General features: G+C 59.8%; 2 protein-coding genes across 8 annotated transcripts in view; both read left to right on the top strand.

Annotated features, from left to right (window-relative positions):
• CUNH1orf159 (chromosome unknown C1orf159 homolog) overlaps positions 1-12966 on the top strand; it is a 22107-nt gene extending 9141 nt beyond the window's left edge. For 2 of the 7 annotated variants that reach the window (XM_040645582.1, XM_040645577.1), the window contains exons 2-10: positions 2761-2877; positions 3109-3197; positions 3742-3817; positions 6747-6908; positions 7212-7277; positions 8873-9007; positions 10185-10210; positions 10309-10339; positions 11739-12966. In XM_040645582.1, coding sequence (XP_040501516.1) covers positions 3126-3197; positions 3742-3817; positions 6747-6908; positions 7212-7277; positions 8873-9007; positions 10185-10210; positions 10309-10339; positions 11739-11836 — 666 coding nt within the window. In that variant the 5' untranslated portion in view covers positions 2761-2877; positions 3109-3125 and the 3' untranslated portion in view covers positions 11837-12966. Of the gene's footprint in view, positions 1-2760; positions 2878-2931; positions 3028-3108; positions 3198-3741; positions 3818-6746; positions 6909-7211; positions 7278-8008; positions 8336-8872; positions 9008-10184; positions 10211-10308; positions 10340-11738 lie in introns of those variants that run through there. The other 5 variants (XM_040645581.1, XM_040645578.1, XM_040645579.1 and 2 more) reach the window with 4 other exon arrangements.
• RNF223 (ring finger protein 223) lies at positions 12580-19425 on the top strand. The gene is made up of 3 exons (XM_040645520.1): positions 12580-12749; positions 13406-13547; positions 18158-19425. Exons 1-3 carry the CDS (start codon positions 12580-12582, stop codon positions 18926-18928), a joined length of 1083 nt encoding a protein of 360 aa, XP_040501454.1. The 3' UTR covers positions 18929-19425.

Below are 19425 nucleotides of genomic sequence, written 5' to 3'. Positions count from 1 at the left end.
CAGGATTAAGGGGAGAAGTGGGCAGTTCCACAATTATAATAAGAGATTTTAACATCTCTTCTTCTCACCAAATATTAGAACAAAAACCCAAAAGAAATTAGTAAAGATATAGAGGATCTGAACACTTCTCTCAGACATCCTGACCTCATAGCTGTTTGTAGAAAGCTACACCCATCCAAGGCAGAATACAAATTCCTACTAAGTGCATATTGTACATTCTCTAACATAGACCAAGTGCTGTGCCCTAAAACAGGTTTCAAAACTAAAGCAGTAAAGGTGTTTTTATTTGCAGATGACATGATTATGTAGAATACCCTAAGAAATCTCCATAAAGAACTAGGACTATCAAGTGAATTTTGTAAGATTTCAGAAACTAAGACTAATGAACAAATTTTAATTGTATTTTTTAATGTACTGGCAGCAAACGATTGGAAAATGAAATTAGAAATTCAATTCTATTTACTATAATACCAAAAAATAAAATATTTAGTAATAAGAATAACAAACTTATTTGTTAAGTAGTCTGAGCTCATGTATAGGACTGGCTTGTCCAGAACCCCTTCTGCTCAGGACCACCTCCTCACTGCAAACCTCAGAAGAGAGCTGAAAAGAAAACTTGAAGAGATGGGGAGTGATCGCACATTCATAGCTTGGAAGACTCAATATTATTACGATGTTGATTATCCCGACCAAAATTCCAGTAGGCTTCTTCGTAGAAACTGACAGCGCGGTTCTAAACTATGGAAATGCACAACCCTAGACTTTAGAGCCAGTAACCCAAGCAGAGCTTATGCTACCTGGTTTTCCAGACGTCAGTGAAGCTTTAGTAGCTGACACTGTGGTGCTGGTGAAGGACAGACACATAGGGGAGTGGAGCAGAACAGAAAGTCCAGAGATAGCCCCACACATATACACTCAGTTGGTTTTCAACAAAGATATCATGATAACGTGAAAAGGAAAGTCTTAATAGTGCTGCAGATCCTGGACATGCTTGTGGAGAAGATAACCCTTGATCTTTACTTCATACCATACACAAAAGTAACTCAGCGTAAAAGCTAAAACTCTGAAACTTCTGGAATAAAACATAGGAATGAACATGAGGTCAAGGCAGAGATTAACCTTAGGACACAAAAAAGCAAGACTCATAAAAGAAAAAAATGGATGCATTTGATTTTATCAAGTGAAAAAATTTGCTGTCCTGGATACCCATGTGCAAATGAAAAGGCAAGCCACAGATAGAAGAAAATATTTGCAAAATATTTATATCTGAAAAATACATATATCTGACAAAGAACATGGAGGAGCTATTACAAGTCAGTGATAGAAAGCCAATTAGACAAAATGGGCAAATGATTGAAGAAGACATGTAAACACGCGAGAGCTAAGAACCATCGTTAGTCACCAGGGAACAGTGAGCCACCACCGCACACCCGCTGACACAACGCTAAGTGCTGGTGGGAGCGCGCGTGGGACCACCACCCTGGGAGACAGATCGACAGGCGAGAAAGGTAAATACAACGTACCTTGACCCAGTCCTTCCAGTCCTAAGTATCTACCCAAGAGAAATTAAAATAAATGTCCACAGCAGCTTTTTCATAGGCACTGAAATCCAGACACGATCCAGGTGTCCATCGGCAGGTGGGTAGGTCAAGGCAACGTTGTGCACACTCACCACAGAGCTGTCGTTCAGCCGCGAAAGGAAAGAAGTGCAGTTGCGTCTAAAGATCATCAGCTCAAGTGGAAGGAGCCAGGCGCAGACGTGTCTGTGCTGTCTGGTTCACTCACATAAAACCCTAGACAACGCAAGCTTCGTCTGCAGTGACGAAGGTCAGCCCCTGCACGCGTGAAGCAGGGCTGGAGGGAAGGACTGCGGAGGGGCCCAGACTTCGTCTGCGGGTGGCCAAGACATCCTGCACAACGTGTCTGAACTCGCTGACTGCGTGCGTTACATGGGTGCAGTTTGTTGTATGTAAATTGTACCCCAACAACACCCACTAACTGGCAGACGAAAGTGTTGGTTAAAATCTGGGACTTCTGAGGGGCCCCTCGGGGGCTCAGTCTGTTAAGCATCTGCCTTCGGCTAGGGTTATGACCTCCGGGTCCTGGGATCAAGCCCCATGTCAGGCTCCCTGCTCGGTGGGGAGTCTACCCCCTCTCCCTTTGCCCCTCCCCACTGCTTGTGCTCATGCTCGCTCTCTCTCTCTCCCTCCCTCTGTCTCAAATAAATAAAATCTTAAAAAAAAAAAATCTTGGACTTCTGATTCCTGAATTGAAAGGGTAACTTATGACTTAGTGCGACCCTGGGGATGCCTCTTACCAGAGTGAGCTGAAGTTCCCTGACTTTCAGGATTTCCACAGGATGAGCCCACATGGAGCAGACAGAAAGGAGAACATTTGATCACACCGTGTAGGTGAGGGTCAGCGTGTCTGTGACATCACAGTTGCTGTCCTAGAGAGGAGAAGGCGCATTTCGGAAGAGAGCACGCACTTCGAATGGGATGGCATGAATGAGGGGCCGGGGCGGGGGGGCAGGTGGCTCTTAACAGTTTCCATGACAAGGGCAGGGTGAATAGTAGAAAATTATAAGACTGAGGGTCCCTGACTGGCCTGTGTTGGCCCCAGAGGTGTTTCACTGCCTAGGGGTTCTGTCTCTTGGTGAGAATGCTTGAACTGGGGTTTTCCTAGGACAGAGCAAGATGGCAGATGGACAAGTCCTGTCCAAACTCATGAGTAGAACCCCCTTCTGCTTCATCCTTTCAGGAGGCAGTGAATGGCTGAAAGCTTTGGAGGAAGGAGTGAGTCCATCTAGATCCAGATCCAGATCCAGATGGGTTGAGCACAGCCCCTCCAGTCCCTCAGCTCTGGGGGCTCCTTATGGTAAGTCAGTCGAGCCTACCAACAGTGGGCCTCACCATCTGCCTTGATTTGCAGGCCTGGGACCAGGGATCCACAGGTTCTTAGTCCCGCCGTTAACTAAGCACTGGGCACTACCTCTGGATGTCTGCAGCTCCCATCCCAGAGGGCCAGGTAAGGGTCCTGCACCTCGGCCCCCACCTGGTGCCCCAGAAGGAGGCGCCCGCATCTGCACAGTGCCCCTATCTGTTGCAGACCCTGTGTTCTGGAACATGGCGCTCCAGCGTGCCGTCCTCCTGGCGGGCCTCCTGGTGGAAGTTGCCAGCAAATCCTCAGAAAGTGTGGTAGGTGTCCCCTCACATAGTGGCGTGGGTGCCAGGAAGTAGAGTCGAAACCCTCTCTTCCCAGCCCCTCCCAGGCAACGTGTTGAGTGGCCAGCCAGGCAGGCAGTGGAGGGAAGTGACTGCATAAACCACAGAGCACCCACAGCCCAGGAAGTGTCCCCAGGAGCACTCCTTGCCCCGTCAGGCTGCCCCAGCCCAGGCCCTGGTCAGAATCTCTGAGTGGGCCCCCAAGGGATCCCCCTCCTGACTTGGGAATCTGAGTGCTTAGGAACATGCTTATGTGTATTCAGTCATCAAACACTCGCTGGGCACATGAAGTTCTGTTCCAGGAAGTGTTCGTGTGGTGTGGCTATGTGTCCTCACCTCACTCTGGGTAAGCAAGGGACGGTCACCTGATTCGGAATTTAGAAGAGGTCAGAGCCATGGGCGTTGGGTCAAGCTCATGAGGTGCCCCTCTGCGGATGCCATTCTCAGTCTGGCCTACTTGTCCTGCCCCAGCCCCCGGCTGTCGGGGTTTGAAAACTCACCGCCCTCTCCCCTCTAGGGCCAGCAGGCTGAATGTTGTGTGGACGTGGTGGACGTCAACACCACCTGCGGGGGCACAAGCCTGTGTGGTCCAGGTAAGCTGCTTTGGCACCAGCCAACCTTGACCAGCCTTGGTGATGAGGACAGTGCTCACAGCGAACGCCGTGGAGGTCACCGTAGCTCGTGTGAGCAGGCAGACACACGGCCCCTCAGGAGGGACACTGGAGATGCCTGGGAGGTAGGCAAGGGGCTAGAGGAGTGGGCAGAAGCAGCGGGAAAGGGACAGGACCCCATCTGAGCCTCCCTCCCGGCTGGCAGCCTGGCCACGTCTTCTCGGGTGGAGGCGGGTGAGTGCGCCGGACCCTCCGTCTCTGCGGTGAGCGTGTTTCTTTCCTCCTGCCGCCTGGGCAGCCTCCACGTGGGGCCTTTGTCTCCTGCTCCTCAGGGAGGAAAAGCGAGGTCAGGGCCCTTCTGGCTCCTGCTGTTTTTGAGTCTTTAGCTGGAAATATTTTTTTGTGTGAAAGAGGCATATTCTGGTGTCCCTCATTTGAAATTTTATCCTCAGAAAGTTTCACGTATTAAAAGCCAAGCTGCAGAGAGAACTGGGTTGGAAGTTGTGAGATAAGAGACCGGCAAAGGGGGAGAAAAGGCGTAGATGGAACCAGAACAAAAGAACGGGTGTGAGCACGCTGTCCCGGGCACCGGGTGAGCCTCTGGTCCTGGCGGCGGTCCGTCCGGTGCAGGGGACGCACAGGTGTTGGGAGCCGGCGTGGCAGGGGGGCCTCCGCAGAGCGAGGCCTCTGTGTGGTGTGAGCAGTCGGGTGTTCAGTGAGAGGCATTTCTGTGCAAACAAAAGAAAAACAAGTGTGAATGGTTGGAGCCAATCGTAAGTCTGGTTTTTCAGTCTGGAGGGCAGTCAGCTAAGTACCCTTCCAGGTGTCGGACTCGAGGCCGGTGTAGGGGGAGTGAGACGGCAGAGGCCGCGTGGCCGCTGGTGAACCTTCTGAGAGGCCCACACGGGAGCAGGCGTGAGGCTGTGTCCACACGGGGGTGTCGAGGTGATGTCTCCGAAGTTCGTATCCTCAGCTCACAGGGCTTTGGGGAAAAGGCCGTTTTAGTTCTCAGTGGTTCCGAGGCAGGAGGGTGGGAGGAGAGCGGAAATGTTGGTTTGGAGAGTCGCAGCCAAATATGGGAAGAGACTGGGAGGGTTCAGGAGCCAGTGCAGCTGGCGGGTAGGTCACAAGCCTCAGGCCCGAACAGGAGTGGAGTCTGGTACCCACACAGACGCGCTACCGACACAGCCCCCCCGCTTCCACCAGAGAGAGTCACAGTGAGACACGAGTCTGCTTTTTTTTTTAATCATTTGCTACTTTTTTTTTCGTTCGTTTCTTTCTTAATAATAACTTTTATTATGTTACGTTAGTCACCATACAGCACATCCCTAGGTTTTGATGCAGTGTCCCATGATTCATTACTTGCGTATAACGCCCAGTGCACCATGCAACACGTGCCCTCCTCACTACCCATCGCCGGCCTGTCCCAGTCCCCCACCCCCTCCCCTCTGAAGCCCGCAGTCTGTTTCCCAGAGTCCACAGTCTCTCGTGGTTCATTGAACGAATTTGCTTTTAAGTCTGGCCTCACTAAACGTGGCCTGGTCGTCCACATGCGTGCAGCAAGAATAGCGATTGACCGTTGAGGCTTTTTTAAGTGGGCCTTGCTGGACCTTTCCACAAGGAGTCTTAGATTGAACCCCCGAGGCCGGGAAGCCAAGCCAAGGACTTGCCATCAGACCTAACCTGCAACACATATAGATTTTGGTGCATCCTCTCTTCTCAACGTCCGAATAGCCTCAGTTTCCTGGACTTGCCCAGAAGCGACCTTCCTTGCTCACCTGTGAGGCTGGGAAGCCAGTGAGCTGGGTGTCAGGTAGTTTTTAAAGGGGCCTCATTGGCTTCATAAAGCCAACTTTAGCTCCTCAGTCTTTCTGGTCACCGGCCCTGGCTCTCTAGCTGTGCCTTGTCCCTGCACACAATGGCCCAGCCCAGGGCCTTCTTGAGGCTGGCAGCCCTGGGCAGCTTTGCCCAGTGACCTTGGAGCCAGCCGGAGGAGTGCTTTTTGGGAGAACCACTGCACTGGTGCCAGGTGTGCCAGGCCCCCCGTTCCCAGGCCCCCTGGTGTGGTGCTCGGCCCGTCCACCCACAGCATCACAGGCACTGCTGCTGGTCAGTCTTCGGGCCCTGCCATCCACTTGGGGTCCCTGCACAAAGGCCTCCACCTCACAGTGACACACTGCGTGTGGATTAAACATCAGTGAATTCATCGTGAGGGACGTGTGGTCTGTGGCTTGTCCCTGGACTCTGGCGCTAGGATTCAGGGCCAGCTCAGTACCTGCACTCAGTGTCAGTTGAGCACGTGTTTGCTCAGCCACTGTGCTAAATGTTGGGGATGTTAAGAAAAAATAAAGGTATACGACACAATTTCTGCCCTTAGGGGTGCCCTGACTAGTTGGCAAAACAGACTGTCTGTAAACTGCTGGCCAGTGGGAGCTGGGCTGCTCCCAGCGCCGGGGAAGGCTGGGGATGCTGGCGGTGGCCTCAGTCTGGGACCTCCCCAGGGAAGGGGTCAACAGGGGCCAGGGTCACACCGGGGCTAGAGACAGTGCCACTGAGGGGGGTGGGCCTTGTCCCTTGTGGCCCCTGTGGAGGCAGGGTGAGGGCCTGGTGGTCAGACTGCTGTGGGCCTCCCCGGAGCGTGCGGCCGCGCACGGCACCGCCTGTCTCAGGTTCCCGGCCTGTCCAGGGTGTTTTACAAGACGTCCAGGAAGGGAGCCCACAGGAGCCCCTGGGTGAGAGCCCATGGTGGCTCCCGTCAAGTTTGTGTCTTTTTCTGAAATCAAGTGTACCATTCCATCCAGACTCCCAGAACGAGAGAATTCACATGCCTGAGCGAATTCTCCGGTTTCCCAAACTCAGAATATGGAAGAGCTCCCTGAAGGCAGGCGCTGAGTCACTGTCTCCCGCGCAGGCTGCTACAGGCACCGGAACGAGGACGGCAGTGTCAGCTGCATCCGATGCGGGAACGGCACCTATGGCTCCGAGTGCGGCGGCCGTCCTGCGGCACCCCCCACCACGCCCACCTGGCCTGCTTCCCACCGAGGGGCCACGTCTCCAAGTTCTGCAGGAACGGGTGGGGTTTGCCCTTCTTGTCTCCACAGCAGCGGGTGGCCCACCTTTCCCTGGACCACTGTCCGTCGAGGGGACACCCCCCGCCCCGCCTGGTCCCCTCTCTCCCTGAGTCCTCTTGTCCGTGCAGGACAGCCGTGGGGTGAGGGCAGCTCTGTCTCTACGGCCTCCTCCCTTTCTGGTTTCTGGCCCGTGATCCCCCCCTGGGCTGTGTCTCTGGCTCCCGGGGAGTCTTCAGCAGCGTCCCTGTGCGTGGTCCAGACCTGCCTGGGGAGCCGGCAGCACTGACCACTCTGCTTCCCCACAGTCGCTGGCTGGGGCGCGCAGTTCCCAGTGAACCGGAGCACAGGAACGCCCGGGCAGCCAAATCTTGGTAAGTCTCAGGCTCACCAGTTGAGAGCAGGGCCTCTGCACAGGTCCTGGTGGAGGAGGGGTCATCGTCTGCCATTCCCAGTGCACGTGACCACTTACACTGGCCTCAGCAGGGCCACAGCCATGGCCAAGGTCACATTGCACCCCAGGCAAGAGATCTGTGGACAGGGACCCAGCCTGACCACAGAGCGGGGTTGGTGGAGTCGGCAGCCCCCGGAACTGGGGTCACTGGGCACACGCAGAAGGCCCTCACACATGCCGCTGAGCAGTTCTAGTGAGTGGAAACCCTTACAGCTGCACACCACACCCTTTGCCTCAGTCCTGGCCCACCCAGCACCTCGGGCCACGGAAACTCAGGACGTGCAGTTCTCTGGAGATGGGAGGGCGCCCCGAGGTCCCCTTGCCCCCCGAGGTCCCCTTGCCCCCATCCCCTGAAGCTCTTCTGAGGATATAGGGCTCAGACTGCAAACACTGCATGCCAGGCAGAAGAGCCCAGCACACGGCCTGGTCTTCGGGGGCAGACACAGGGCCCACATCCTGCATACTCTGTCCTCAGCTTGCATCCCATCGATCTGAGATGTGGCCCGCCAGCCACAGAGCCTTGGCCCTGCCACAGGGGCGTGGTGCCCCAGCCACAGGGGCCACTGCGGTCAGGGAGCAGGGCCTGCCCCAGGAGTGGTCGCCTCCTCTTCTCAGGTGACCAGGTCGTGATGAGGGTTGTATGTCCCCCAGACGCTGGGCCTTCAGCAGAGGGCGTGTTGGACCTGGACTGAGGGCTCCGCTTTCTGCACAAGTTTCAGGACCAGAAGCAAGTGGCCTTACACTGACCTGCACCACCAAGGCCGGCCACCAGAGCAGCAGAGTTGTAGGGTGGGGTCAGCGCAGATGGCCCCGACCTCCTGTGACACCACGCTGGGTCTGGCAGTGGGGTACCGATGGAGGGAGGCCGGCAAGTCTGGCTCTACAGCCCATTTTCATTGCAGCAAGTTTGGGGCAGGACACGCCAAATTAGCCAGAATTCATCCCCCTCTAGGTTCCAGCATAGCCGTGGCCACACCTCATGCCTGTGTCTCGGGGTCAGAAAGACACCTCCCCACAGACATCTACAAGCACTTTCCCCACAATTACCATCCAGAGCCCCCAGCCGTGGGCCCACCAGCCCATCCTGACCCTGTGTAGGTAAAGATGGGCAGGCATCATGGCACTAGGAAGGCCATCTAGGGACCAGGGACAAGCTCCCAAGAGGCAAGGGTGTAGTGGGAACCCCTGCCTCTGAGTTGAAGGCTGTGACCTGGCATGCCTGGTCATTCTCTGTGCTGAGTCTTCAGTGGGGAGGTGGGGACCAGAGGGCCTGGTGTTCTCAGGGGCTGGAACCCTTAACCCTCTCAGTAACCCACCTCCCCGTGACAAGCCTGAGGCCTAGGGAGCTGGAGCTCCTCAGACCCCACAGCCAGGTGTCTGGGCCTGCAGGGGGGACCCGAGCCCCCGAGTGCAGAACCCTGTGAGGGCCCGGGCGTGTTCAGGGAATAGGGGTCTGGGGAGGTCCTCTGAGGCCCGCCCAGGCTTACCACTGGCAGCTGCTCCCTTTGCTCACAGGGAGCCCTCAAGTGGCAGCCTCCCTCTTCCTGGGGACACTCTTCATCAGCTCCGGCCTCATCCTGTCCGTGGCTGGGTTCTTCTACCTGAAGCGTACCAGTAAACTCCCCAAGGTTTTCTACGGAAGAAACAAAGGTATTCCACACCAGAAGGGTGCTGACCAGTGCACTGGGGCTGGGGTGCAAGATGCGGCTGTCCAGCCATAAAACTCCACAAAACAGCAGGAAGGGGACTGGGTTGTCACGTGGCTCTTGTGTCTGAGAGTAAGAGGGGTGGCCATGTCCTCGGGAGGCTCCCATGTGGATTCTGTGGGGCTCTCAGAGTAAAGGTGTTGGCGTGACTCCACCGCGGGGCATCACGGCGGTGGGGGGGGGAGGGGGGAAGTGACATCCTTGGTCTTGGGGCCACCTGCTCACAGCTCCCCCAGCCAGCTGTGTCCTCTCCCCATCCTGCCCCCTGGGAGTGGGGATAGGCAGGCTGGTGCAGGGACCGTGGGGCCCCGTGCCACCCCAGCTTACCCTGGGCCTGGGTGCCCGACCTGCCTCCCTCCAGAAGAGATGGGCGTCACTCCTGCTGTGCCCTCGGGTGTGCTAGGCAGGTGGTCCGGCCACCAGGTCGGACCCTTGAGTGGACAGTGCTAGTGGGCAATTAGCTAGAACTTCCTCACCTGGCCTCTGTGAGACCCCTGTCCACCCACCCGGAGCCCACGCTGGGTGCCTCAGTGGGACTGCTGCAGCGCCCAGGTCCTGACCCACGCCAGTTGGGATGGGCCTCCCGGGTCAGCTCTGAGGGGCTGCTCCTCCGCGGTGGGCCACAGGGGTCCTGGAGGGTCAGTGCAGGGCTGGGGCAGACCCACGCAGTGTCTCTCCTCCCTGGAGAGGGGGCTCGGTCAGCCTAGGTGGCCACCGAGAGCGCAGGGGTGCATAGCAACCTCCCCAGCGGAGGTGAGAGGTGGGCCCTGCGGTGGTCTCCCTGAGGCATGCCCCCACCCTGGGCCTCGCCTGGGGCTGAAGGCATTGTCTTGCCTGGCTCCTGGTGGTGCTGGAGGCCAGCAGCAGTACCTTGTGAAGACTGGCCTGTTGTTCTGCCAAGAGGGCCTGGGAGGGCGCTCTCCCTGGGGTGCTTGGGGGCCCACCGCCCCAAGAGCAGGTGGGAAATGTGGCCAGATAGCTGGGCCCTGGGCACTGCTGGGCAGGCATTTGGAAGTGGGACTGGGCTGAGCCTGGAGTGGGGGGAGAGCCTCTGCAGGCCCAGTGGACCCCCTCCCCAGGCAAGGGACCCCTGCCCCAGTGACACCTGTGTTTGCCCACAGCCCCTGCCCTGCAGCCTGGCGAAGCCGTAAGTAACCTGGAAGGATGGGCCGCGTGCCCCCATGTCGTGGGCCTCTGTGCTGGGGGCCGCCCGCTGTTCTCACTGTGCCTTTTCTCCTTTTCAAGGCTGCCATGATTCCCCCGCCACAGCCCTCAGGTATGTCAGCCCTCAACTCAGGGTGAAGAATCTCAAAACTATCCTGCCCACGGGGTCAGCCACTCTCCAGGGACACTGCAGGGCTCGGCTCTGCGGGCACCCGGTCCTGCAGCTCTCGGGACGCGGGCCAGGGCCCCCCGTAATCAACCCACGGCTCTGCTGCCTTTTCCCTTTTATTCGTTTCTGTTCCTGACATGTTGAGTCTGTTGGGAGACAACGAGAATCCCCAGCACGGGGTCTGGGGCCACCCCTGAAGCCTTTGCTTGGCCCTCACCAAGTCCCAGCTCTACCCGGGTGGTGGGTGCAGGAAGCTGGCTGGCCCGGCATAAGGCTTTCCCGTGGTCCCTCCTGAGTGGCTGGCACTTCAGTTTTACTCGGTCAGGCGTGATGATTCCAGGAGCAGGTGCACATATCAACCCTGTTATAGATGACTTCGTGAGCACAGAGAGGTTGAGTGACTGGCCCACGGTCACACAGTTACAGGCCATGGAGCCTGGCCTCCGCAGTCTGTGTTGTTACCACTGTGCAGAAGTCTGCAGTGGGGACAGGGGAGGATGTCCCTCTTCTCTGGGGACAAAGAAGTTATTAGCCAAGGCTAGATCTACTCAGTTCTGTAGAATACTTGTCTCTGATTTCTCTAAAGCAGGACCATCTACAAGCATCTTGAATTTCCCTGCATTAGTCTCCTAGGGCCGCCCTAACAAATGACCACAAACCGGAGGCTTGAAACAACAGAAATGTACTCTCGCACAGTCCAGGAGGCCGGAAGTCAGAAGTCAAGCTGGGGGTGGGGGGCACTCCCTCCAGAGTCTCTAGGGGAAGGTCCTTCCTGCCTCTTCCGGCCTCCGGTGGCTCCAGGCGTCCCTGGGCTTGTGACCACACCATTCCAGCCTCTGCCCCCGTCTTCACGGGGCTTCTCCCAGGTCTCCTCTCTCTGCCTCCCTCTTGTGAGGACGCTGGTCGTTGGATTTAGGGCCCCCCAGATATACCAGGAGGATCTCATTTCAAGGTCCTTAATCACATCTGCAAGTACCCTTTTTCCAAGTAAGGTCACGCCTGCAGGTTCTGGGGCTTCAGACATGGACTCATTTGGGGGCCCCCTCCAGCCCTGCTGTGCATCATGGGAACTGTTGCCTCTGTGTCTTGTGAGAGCCAGGCCCTCAGCCAGGCGCAGGTGCTCGGGGTGCGGGGGCACCGAGTGTCTGCAGTGAGTGGAGCGTTCATCAGACACTCTAGTCAGCAGCAGCAACTCTGCTCACAAGTGGGGGCCCCGTGGGCTCCCCTCCCCTCGGCTGCGCCACACCCCACTCCCAGGAGCTCTGGGGAGGGCCGAGACCCGGGGCCATCCTTCCTGTCCCAGGCCCCACTCTGACCCTGCCTGTTTCTGACCCCGTTTCAGTGCGGAAGCCGCGCTATGTCAGGCGCGAGCGGCCCTTGGACAGGGACGCGGGCTCCACTGCCATCTCCTCGGTGGAGGCCCGGGTCAGCAACGTCTGACCCGGCGACCCACCCACAGTTCCGCACACCGCCTGGGAGAGAACCCAGCACACAAAGGGCAGGCGCTGCCCAGCAAGGCCTCAGGACCGGTCTGGACGCAGCCCCTGCCTCAGCGTGGCCGTCTCCCAGCAGCAGACGCTGCCTGAAGGTGCTGCTTCCCCCCCACAGCTGCTCAGTGTGACGGGCTGGGAGCCGTGCCCTTGAGCCGGGCTCGAGCGCGTGGCCAGGTGGGGTCTGGGCCCCTCGGGAGAGGCCGCTCCCAGCAGCCAAGAGCCTACGAGGACCGCTGGGCTGCTCCATGCCTGGCAAAGCCAGGGCTCGCCCCCCTGCCTTTCCGAGCCCACAGTGGGCAGACATCCCCCGCACCACCAGGCCAGCTGGCCTCCTTGCATCCCCTCCAGGACGGTGTCCAGATGAGGGGAAGCGTGGCATGAGAACTGGCCCCTCTAAGGCTGAGGCGCCCGCAGGGCTGTCCTGTACCAAGACCCCCCACCCCTGCCCCCTAAGCTCAAGGCCACACATTTCCAGGAGCTGCAGAGGCGAGGTTCCTGGTTTCTTACCGACTTCAGACACTACTTTCCTCCTCTGTCTCCTGCCCCTGACCCGCTTTCCACGCTGGGCCCAGGCACTGCAGGCACTTGTCCGCCCAGCGACGGACGCTGGCCTGAAGCGGTTGGCGATCAAGGCCGTGTCCAGCCAGGGTCACATTCACCCGTGACTACTGCCTGAGTAGCCTGGTCTCGATGGACCTGTGGAGGGCCGTGCTGGCCAGTGGCCCTGTCCCAGCTGCCCCAGGCCTGGAGACGCGTTTCCGGCCCTGGCTGGTTACAGAGAGACGGGTTCCTGAGGAGAAAGGAGCGTTGGTGGCCACCTCTCACCCTCTGGGCTCGGCACTGGCCTTCCCAGATTCTCGGTCGGACTGATCTCTCTCCTTCGACGCCTGGTCCGCATCCCGGGGGCCTGAGGCGGGGCCTGCGTGCTCAGCTCCTGCGTCCCTTCCGCGCCGTGATGCCTGTCCCGAGCACTGACAGTTTGCGGACACTTGAACCCACGCCTGGTCCAGCAGCTGACAGGGCAGCACCAGCTTCAGATCGGTGTCAATAAACGATTCAGGGCTTTCTTCCCCCGTCCTCCTTGCTCCACGTTCGTCTGTTCCTCAGGAAGGGTGAAGTCCACCTGCCCTGCCGTGGGGGCGGCCCCGTCAGCCAGGCTAACTGGACTCTCCCTTCACCAGGAGCAGCGACGCGCCCTCGTGGGTACTGCCTCTCATTCCTCTGTCCCGCCCGTCCGTCTGAGGAGAAGGGGACGCAGGGGGAGGTGGGGAGGCCAGGATCAGGGTCCTCACCGGCTTCAGGGGCCACGGGGAAGTGAGAGGACACTCCACCGCCCATCTGTGCCCATCTGGAAGACTGGGCTTGGGAGCCAGGGGAGAATGCGCAGGACCCTCCAGATTCCCTTGGTTTCTGTAGCCCCTGAGGTCAGGGGAACCTGTCCCATCCTGTGGCTCCTTGGGAGGGAAGCAGACGTGGGAAGAGACTCCCTTTTCCCTGTTCCCACCTTTGCACCAAGCTGGCTGCTAATCTGGGGGAAATGCAGAGCCATGTTTGACCAGGAGAGCAGGTCCAGCCAGTCAGGCCCTGGAGGCCCAAGCCAGGCACAGATGGGCCCCCCACCCCCACCCCAGGCCTTCTCCATTGCCTCCCACCCTCAGGTACAACCTGGAGACCTGGGGTTATTCCAGCATCTCCATGTCCCTTCCCCAGACTCCCCCAGCCTCAGCTTTGCCCCACCCTTGGCAGCAAAGAACTCTGAATTTGACCCTGCAGCCGCCTCTGGCTCCCACACTCGAGATGCTTCCCCTGACCTTCAAGGCCTGGGTGGCCTGGTTGTTGGGGTCCTCAGCCCGCCAGCCTCCCCCCTGCCACTGAGCATCCCCTGGGCCTGGGTACCACTGTGCTTTAGGCCCCCAAATAGTGGGGAGTAGGTTCACTGGACTTCCCAGCCCCATGACCCGATGGGCATTCGGGCTAGAAAGCATGTGCGTGGGTGAGGTGGGGTACAGGGGCACCTGAGCCGGGTGTGGGGCAGCTGATAGGGTCAGGCATCTACAGTGGGGCTCCATCCTCAGCTGGCACTTACCTGGACTCCAGCCCTCGTGCAGGAGGCCAAACCGAGGCCAATTTATAGGGCCATCAGCTTAGGCCAAAACAGGCAGGTGGGGCACCTGTCCCTTTCTGACCCCCCACCATGTCAACTGCTGTGGGGCTCCCCCACACCCTAGGAGGGAGCATGGTATGGGGGTGGGCAGGTGGCACAGTCCTGGGCTCGCAGCCGGCAGCTCATTCATTCACTCCCTCAGCACCAGGAGAAGCACTGAGAGCTGGCAGAGGTCGGAAGTCAGCAAGAGGAAGAACTTCAGCAGCACGAAGAGGTGGGTGCACAGAGGAGGACCGCGTGGGGCCTGAGGAGGTGACGTGAGGGCAGAGGTCCTGGTCAGGAGCCGGGGCACGAGACCCCAGAAGGAGCTGGCCACAGTGAGATGCAGAGGGGCCACCAGTTGACCTTAGGGAACCTGGCTTTCAGTCCTGGGTGTGGGAAGGGCAGGACCGGCCGAGTCCACCGGGTGTCCCGGCTGGGCTGCCTCATGCCCGTAGGGTAATGCTGAGCTCGTCCAGAGCCCGGGGCCCGGTTTCTGCCCACGTTGGAATCGCAGCCTGGATGTGTCCCAGTCTCTCGCGTATCGTCATCTCCAGGTGGTGGGGCAGCACAGCCGCCGACAGATCACCCAGCACTGGGCAAGCGTGGGTGGGGGGCTCAGCCCCAGATGAGCCCTGAAGGGCCTCTTCATGCAGTGGCCATTCTGTGTGTCCTTGGCAGCACCCGGGGTTTGAAGCCCATTCTATCCCAGTCCCGGGGTGGGGGGACCACAGCCAGAGTGGGCCGTGGATACAGTCCTCTCACCTGGCCAAGGACAACTTCTGTGTCCAGCCCAGAACTCGGAGGTGTCCTGGGGACTCAGGACCCGCACATCTCAGAGCCATGAATGGACGAGGGTAGGGTGCGCACTGGGGACCTCGTGTTCTCCCCAGCCGAGTCCCCGGGCCGTGTGGTCGCACACGGAAAGCCATGCTCCCCTTGCGTGTGTAGGAGCCTGCACCTGGGCAGACGCATTCATGCTCAGACACAGCCAGGTTAACCTGCAGTGCACGGAGAGCACGTGCAGCCCTTGCACCCACACAGCACCGCTGCCCACCCGCCAGGATCGAGAAGGAGCCGGTGCGGGGACCAGGCGGGTCGCCAGGTCCCAAGCTGCCAAGACCCCAGAGCCAGGGGCTGGGCTCTGCTCCTGTGCAGTGAGGCCTGGCCGCCGCCCCGGACGGCACGTTCCTCAGGTCTTCCCTTTGCCTCTGGGCACTGACTTGTCCACTGAAGAGCTCAAGTGACCTCAGAACTTGGATATTCCCAGGAACCCTCAGGAGGGTGTTCCCAGAGCCGAGGCACAGAGGACACTTCCTGGAGGCAGCATGTGACCCCGAGTCACGATCCCCTTGCGAACCAGAACCCTGTCATGCACAAGCTGGGCCTGGCCCACACAGCAGCTCCCCACACGGAGGCTCCAGCCCCCTTTCTCGGTCCCCACCTCCTCCTGAGCACCCCTCCCCTGGCAGCCAGCACACCTCGTTGCATGAGCTGGATTCTCTGGTAGGCTTCCTGCTGTCGGAACAGCTGCAACATGGCTGTGAGGGGCCCAAGCCCCCTACTGGCTAGACCCCAGCCCCAGCCCCCGCCCCCACGTCCTCCGTCCAGACCCCCTGCCTTCGCCCCAGGCCTTTGCATAGGCTGGTCCTGGGGTTTGCAAGGGTCCCAAACTGGCCGAAGCCACTACCCCTTCGCCCAGGAAGATTTCCAGACCCCCTGGCTGTGTTGGGGGCTTCCCTGGGCTCCAGGGCCCCGTCCCATGTGTGTAACTGAGGGTGCCCCCAGCAGACACTCACCCAAAACAAGTCCTGTGGCCAGTCTGATCCCTGACTCGCCCTCACCCCGACTCCGCCCCTTGGGGGTGCCCAGCCCTGACCCCCCCGCCCCCGACTCCCTAGACCCAGAGCAGGAAGTCCCCTCGGTGGTGAACATTGGGGTGGCGCTTGCATGTAAGCGGGCTGTGTGGATGAAGTGGGGGGTGACAAGCTAGGCTGAGATTGGGGGTGCTCCCTGGAGGGGCCCTTCTGGGAGGCCCCTAAGCACTCAGGTTCCACCGGGGCCTTAAATAGGGTTAGTGAGTGGGTCTGTTTCTGGAATGGCGCTCCAACCTTCCAGGGGCTGTCAGGGGAAGGTTTTACCCAGGCATCCAGCACCCCCAGACCTGCCCAGTCTGTGGAAGCCTACACTGACCCCCCAGCCTCACCCCAGGCTCTGGTCTCTCACCTCTGACTTCCTGCCCTCCACTGCCCAGCCTGCCAGGGCGAGGACGGGAGACCAGCCAATCCCCGAGGCCCCAGGCCACGCCCCTGGCCTGCATGACCTCCAGTGTATAAATACACCTGCCAGAAGCCAACACCCGGAGAACTCCCACCCGCTCCGGACAGCACTCTGCTTCTGGAAGAACGCACACCCCCCGGAGCCCCGCTTACCTGGGACAGAGCAGAAGGCACGCTTGCCCAACCAGTGCCACCAGGAAGGACAGCTGCTGGCAGCCAGCCCCGTGGAGGGACACCTGCCAGGTGGGGCACAGGCTGGCCCAGCCCGGAGGAGAGGGAGCAGACACTGCCGGACAGGAGAGCTCAGAGCCTCACAGCCTGGCGGTGCCCAGCCAAGGGGACCATGCTCAGGCCTTGCTGACGACCCCCGGCCCCCAGGTAAGGCCGGCTCAGCTGGCACTCACCTCTCACTCGTACAGGCTCGGGGTGGGGGCCTCTGAGGAGGGGCGGGACCTCAGTGCCAAGGGACTGATTATGTGGGGCACACGGGCCTGGAGGAGGTTAGCCTGTGGTCCCCCCCAGACTGTGCTGAGGCTGCTGCCTAGCCTGTGGCCACCATTGTCTCAAAATGTGGTGACATCTCATGTTGCAATGCTGGGAGCACTCGTGACATCACAGTGATGTCACTGTGACTCACCCAAACCTTCGCGACACATCACCACAAAGTCATTGCCCTCGCGCACCTGGACTAACCAGCGAGGTAGGGTCAGGGTCACCTCCGGCGGGTCCTCCTGGGCCCCATGGGGTCTGTCCACTGTCCTCCTTACCTGTCCTCCTCCAGGCCAGACCCATGTGGCAGGGCAAGAGGTGGGCCAGACAGGGCCCTGGTCAGCAGGAGGTCACCTGAGCCTCGCCAGGGAGACAGAGGCAGGGTCTCCTTGGAAATGCGAGTGGGTCAGGAGGACGGCAGCCGTGTGCTTGTGTGACCCTGCAGGGTGGTGGGTCATCCCAGAGGATGGCTGGGGCTCCTCCACCCCTGGCTCCTCAGGCTAGGGTGCATTTCTAGGTCCTGAGGGCCAGCAGAAAGCCCTCGTCACCAGCCAGACAAGCTGGCCCTACAGGTTCGGGTGAGGCTGGGAAACAAACTTGGGACACTGGTCCCCACCCCTGTTCAGGCCCTCCTCAACTTCCCGCAGCCTACCAGCTCACCCTGGCCCCCAGACAGAGTCCTGACCCTCACCCAGCCAGGCCTGGCCCCCCACCCTCATACAGCTGCCTGAAAACTGGGTGACTACCAACCAAATCAGGTGCCCATGATGGGATCCATGTTCAAACCCCCTTCAGCTGACCCAGAGTCACACTCCTCCGGTGCGAGCCCAGGTCCTGCTGACCTGTTGGCCAGGTGACCCTGGCTGAGTCACTCCACCCTCCGAGCTGCCCTTTTTGTACCGTGGCTCTTGTGTTTCCATGACCTGGGCCCAGCCTGGCAGAGCCCCGACATCAACAGCAAGTACTGTGGGCCACTGTCGTCGACTTTATTGATGCCCAGGTGGCACTGCCAGGTGGGACAAGCCAGCAGGAGGTGTCCACTGAACGGTCAGCACGACACCCTTGTGCATATGGCCTCTGTTCTCAGACCCTCTGTGGGCTGGCCGGGCCTGGGGCACCCCGGGATGCTCACCCCGTCTTGGCATGTGAGGAGGTGGGCGAGGGCGGGATTGCAACTTGAACAGAAGGACCTTGACTCTGGTACAGATGGGACTTCCTGGAGTTGCCCACATGTGGGCAGTGCCCTTCCAGAGGTCTTTGGGGCTGGTGCCGGGCAAAAGAGACCCAGGGCGAGAGCAGCAGACTGCAGAGAAGGGGCAGCCTGTGGTCACTCATGGTACTCTCCGTTTGTCCACAGCTCAGAGTCTTGTCATCAAGCCAGCAGGTGTGGCAAACAGCCATGCCAGCCCCTGGTCGGACCAGCCCTACAGCCACTGTGCCCAGGTCCCCCAGCTCGGCCAGCAGCCCCAGGTCCCCCGGCACCCCTGGCTCGGAGAAGGTGGCCTCCCCACTGGAGTGCTCCATCTGCTTCTCAGGCTATGACAACATGTTCAAGACGCCCAAGGAACTCTCCTGCACACACGTCTTCTGCCTGGAGTGCCTGGCACGGCTGGCGGCCGCCCAGCCAACAGGCCGGCCCGGCAGCGAGGCTGTGCCCTGCCCGTTCTGCCGGCAGCCCACGGCTGTGCCGGCTGCCGGGGCCCCCGCCCTGCGCACCAGCCGCCAGCTGCAGGCCAGGATGCCCGCACACCTGCGTCGGGAGGAGCCCGTGTGGCTGGAGGGCACTAAGCTCTGCTGCCGCCCACCGCCCTCCACACCTGGCCTTCCAGCGCCCGGCTTCGTGTGCGTGGATGTGGGCCTGAGCAAGCCTGCGGAGCCCACCGCACCCACACCCACACCCACCCCGGGCCCCACCCGCCGCCAGGGCCGTCTGGCCCGCTGCTGGGCACGCTGTGGGGACTGGAGGCGCGTGGCGCTGGTCACGGCCCTGCTGCTCGTGCTCTTTTGTGTGGTGCTCTGGCCCGTGCAGTGTGCGCTCAAGACCGGGAACCTGCGCTGCCTCCCCCGGCCCTCCGCCGCCATCACCACCGCCGCTGCCTTCTCCCCTGGGCCCCTGGCTGACAACTAGGCGCAGCCACCCCTGCCCTAGGTGTGGGGCCCTGGCCCACAGCTGGGGTCACAGGTGTGGCAGCTTTGAGAGCCGGTGCCCGGAGGGGCCCCCACATCTCCGAGGACCCCATATGCCATTCAGCTCACCTTCCCCCTACTCTGTGGGGCTGAATCCTGACGGCACAAACAAAAGGGTCCCTGAAGCTTCCAAGAATCACAGGCTCCTATGGGCCCCAGAGACCACCTTCCTAACCCCCCACGATGGACAGAAAGCCTTGATGAGGCCCCCTCCCCATACACTGTGAATTACCTGCATTAGTAGCCCTTTGCTGAGAAGGGAGGGCGCTCACCATCTTTATTTTATTTTTACATTTCACCCACGGCTCCTTCCCCAGGCAAGGCTGGCCCCTTCCATTGGGTGGGGATGCTAAATATGCCCTCTGACCAGAGGGACAAAGGGCAGCAGCAGGAGGCCCAGTCCTCCAGTGCCCATCCTGAACTGTACATTTTTAAATA

This window comes from Ursus maritimus, unplaced genomic scaffold, assembly GCF_017311325.1.
Source record: "Ursus maritimus isolate PB19 unplaced genomic scaffold, ASM1731132v1 scaffold_32, whole genome shotgun sequence".
Taxonomy (NCBI): Eukaryota; Metazoa; Chordata; class Mammalia; order Carnivora; family Ursidae; genus Ursus; species Ursus maritimus.
This window is presented reverse-complemented; position numbering and strand designations above follow the sequence as displayed.

Excerpts from the sequence above, each read along its gene's own strand:
- RNF223 (XM_040645520.1), top strand. The coding sequence starts at position 12,580 with ATGGACCTGTGGAGGGCCGTGCTGGCCAGTGGCCCTGTCCCAGCTGCC. Across the intron at positions 12,750-13,405 it reads CTGGCCTTCCCAGATTCTCG|CTGGCTGCTAATCTGGGGGA; the intron begins GTCGGACTGATC and ends CTTTGCACCAAG. Across the intron at positions 13,548-18,157 it reads CCATTGCCTCCCACCCTCAG|CTCAGAGTCTTGTCATCAAG; the intron begins GTACAACCTGGA and ends GTTTGTCCACAG.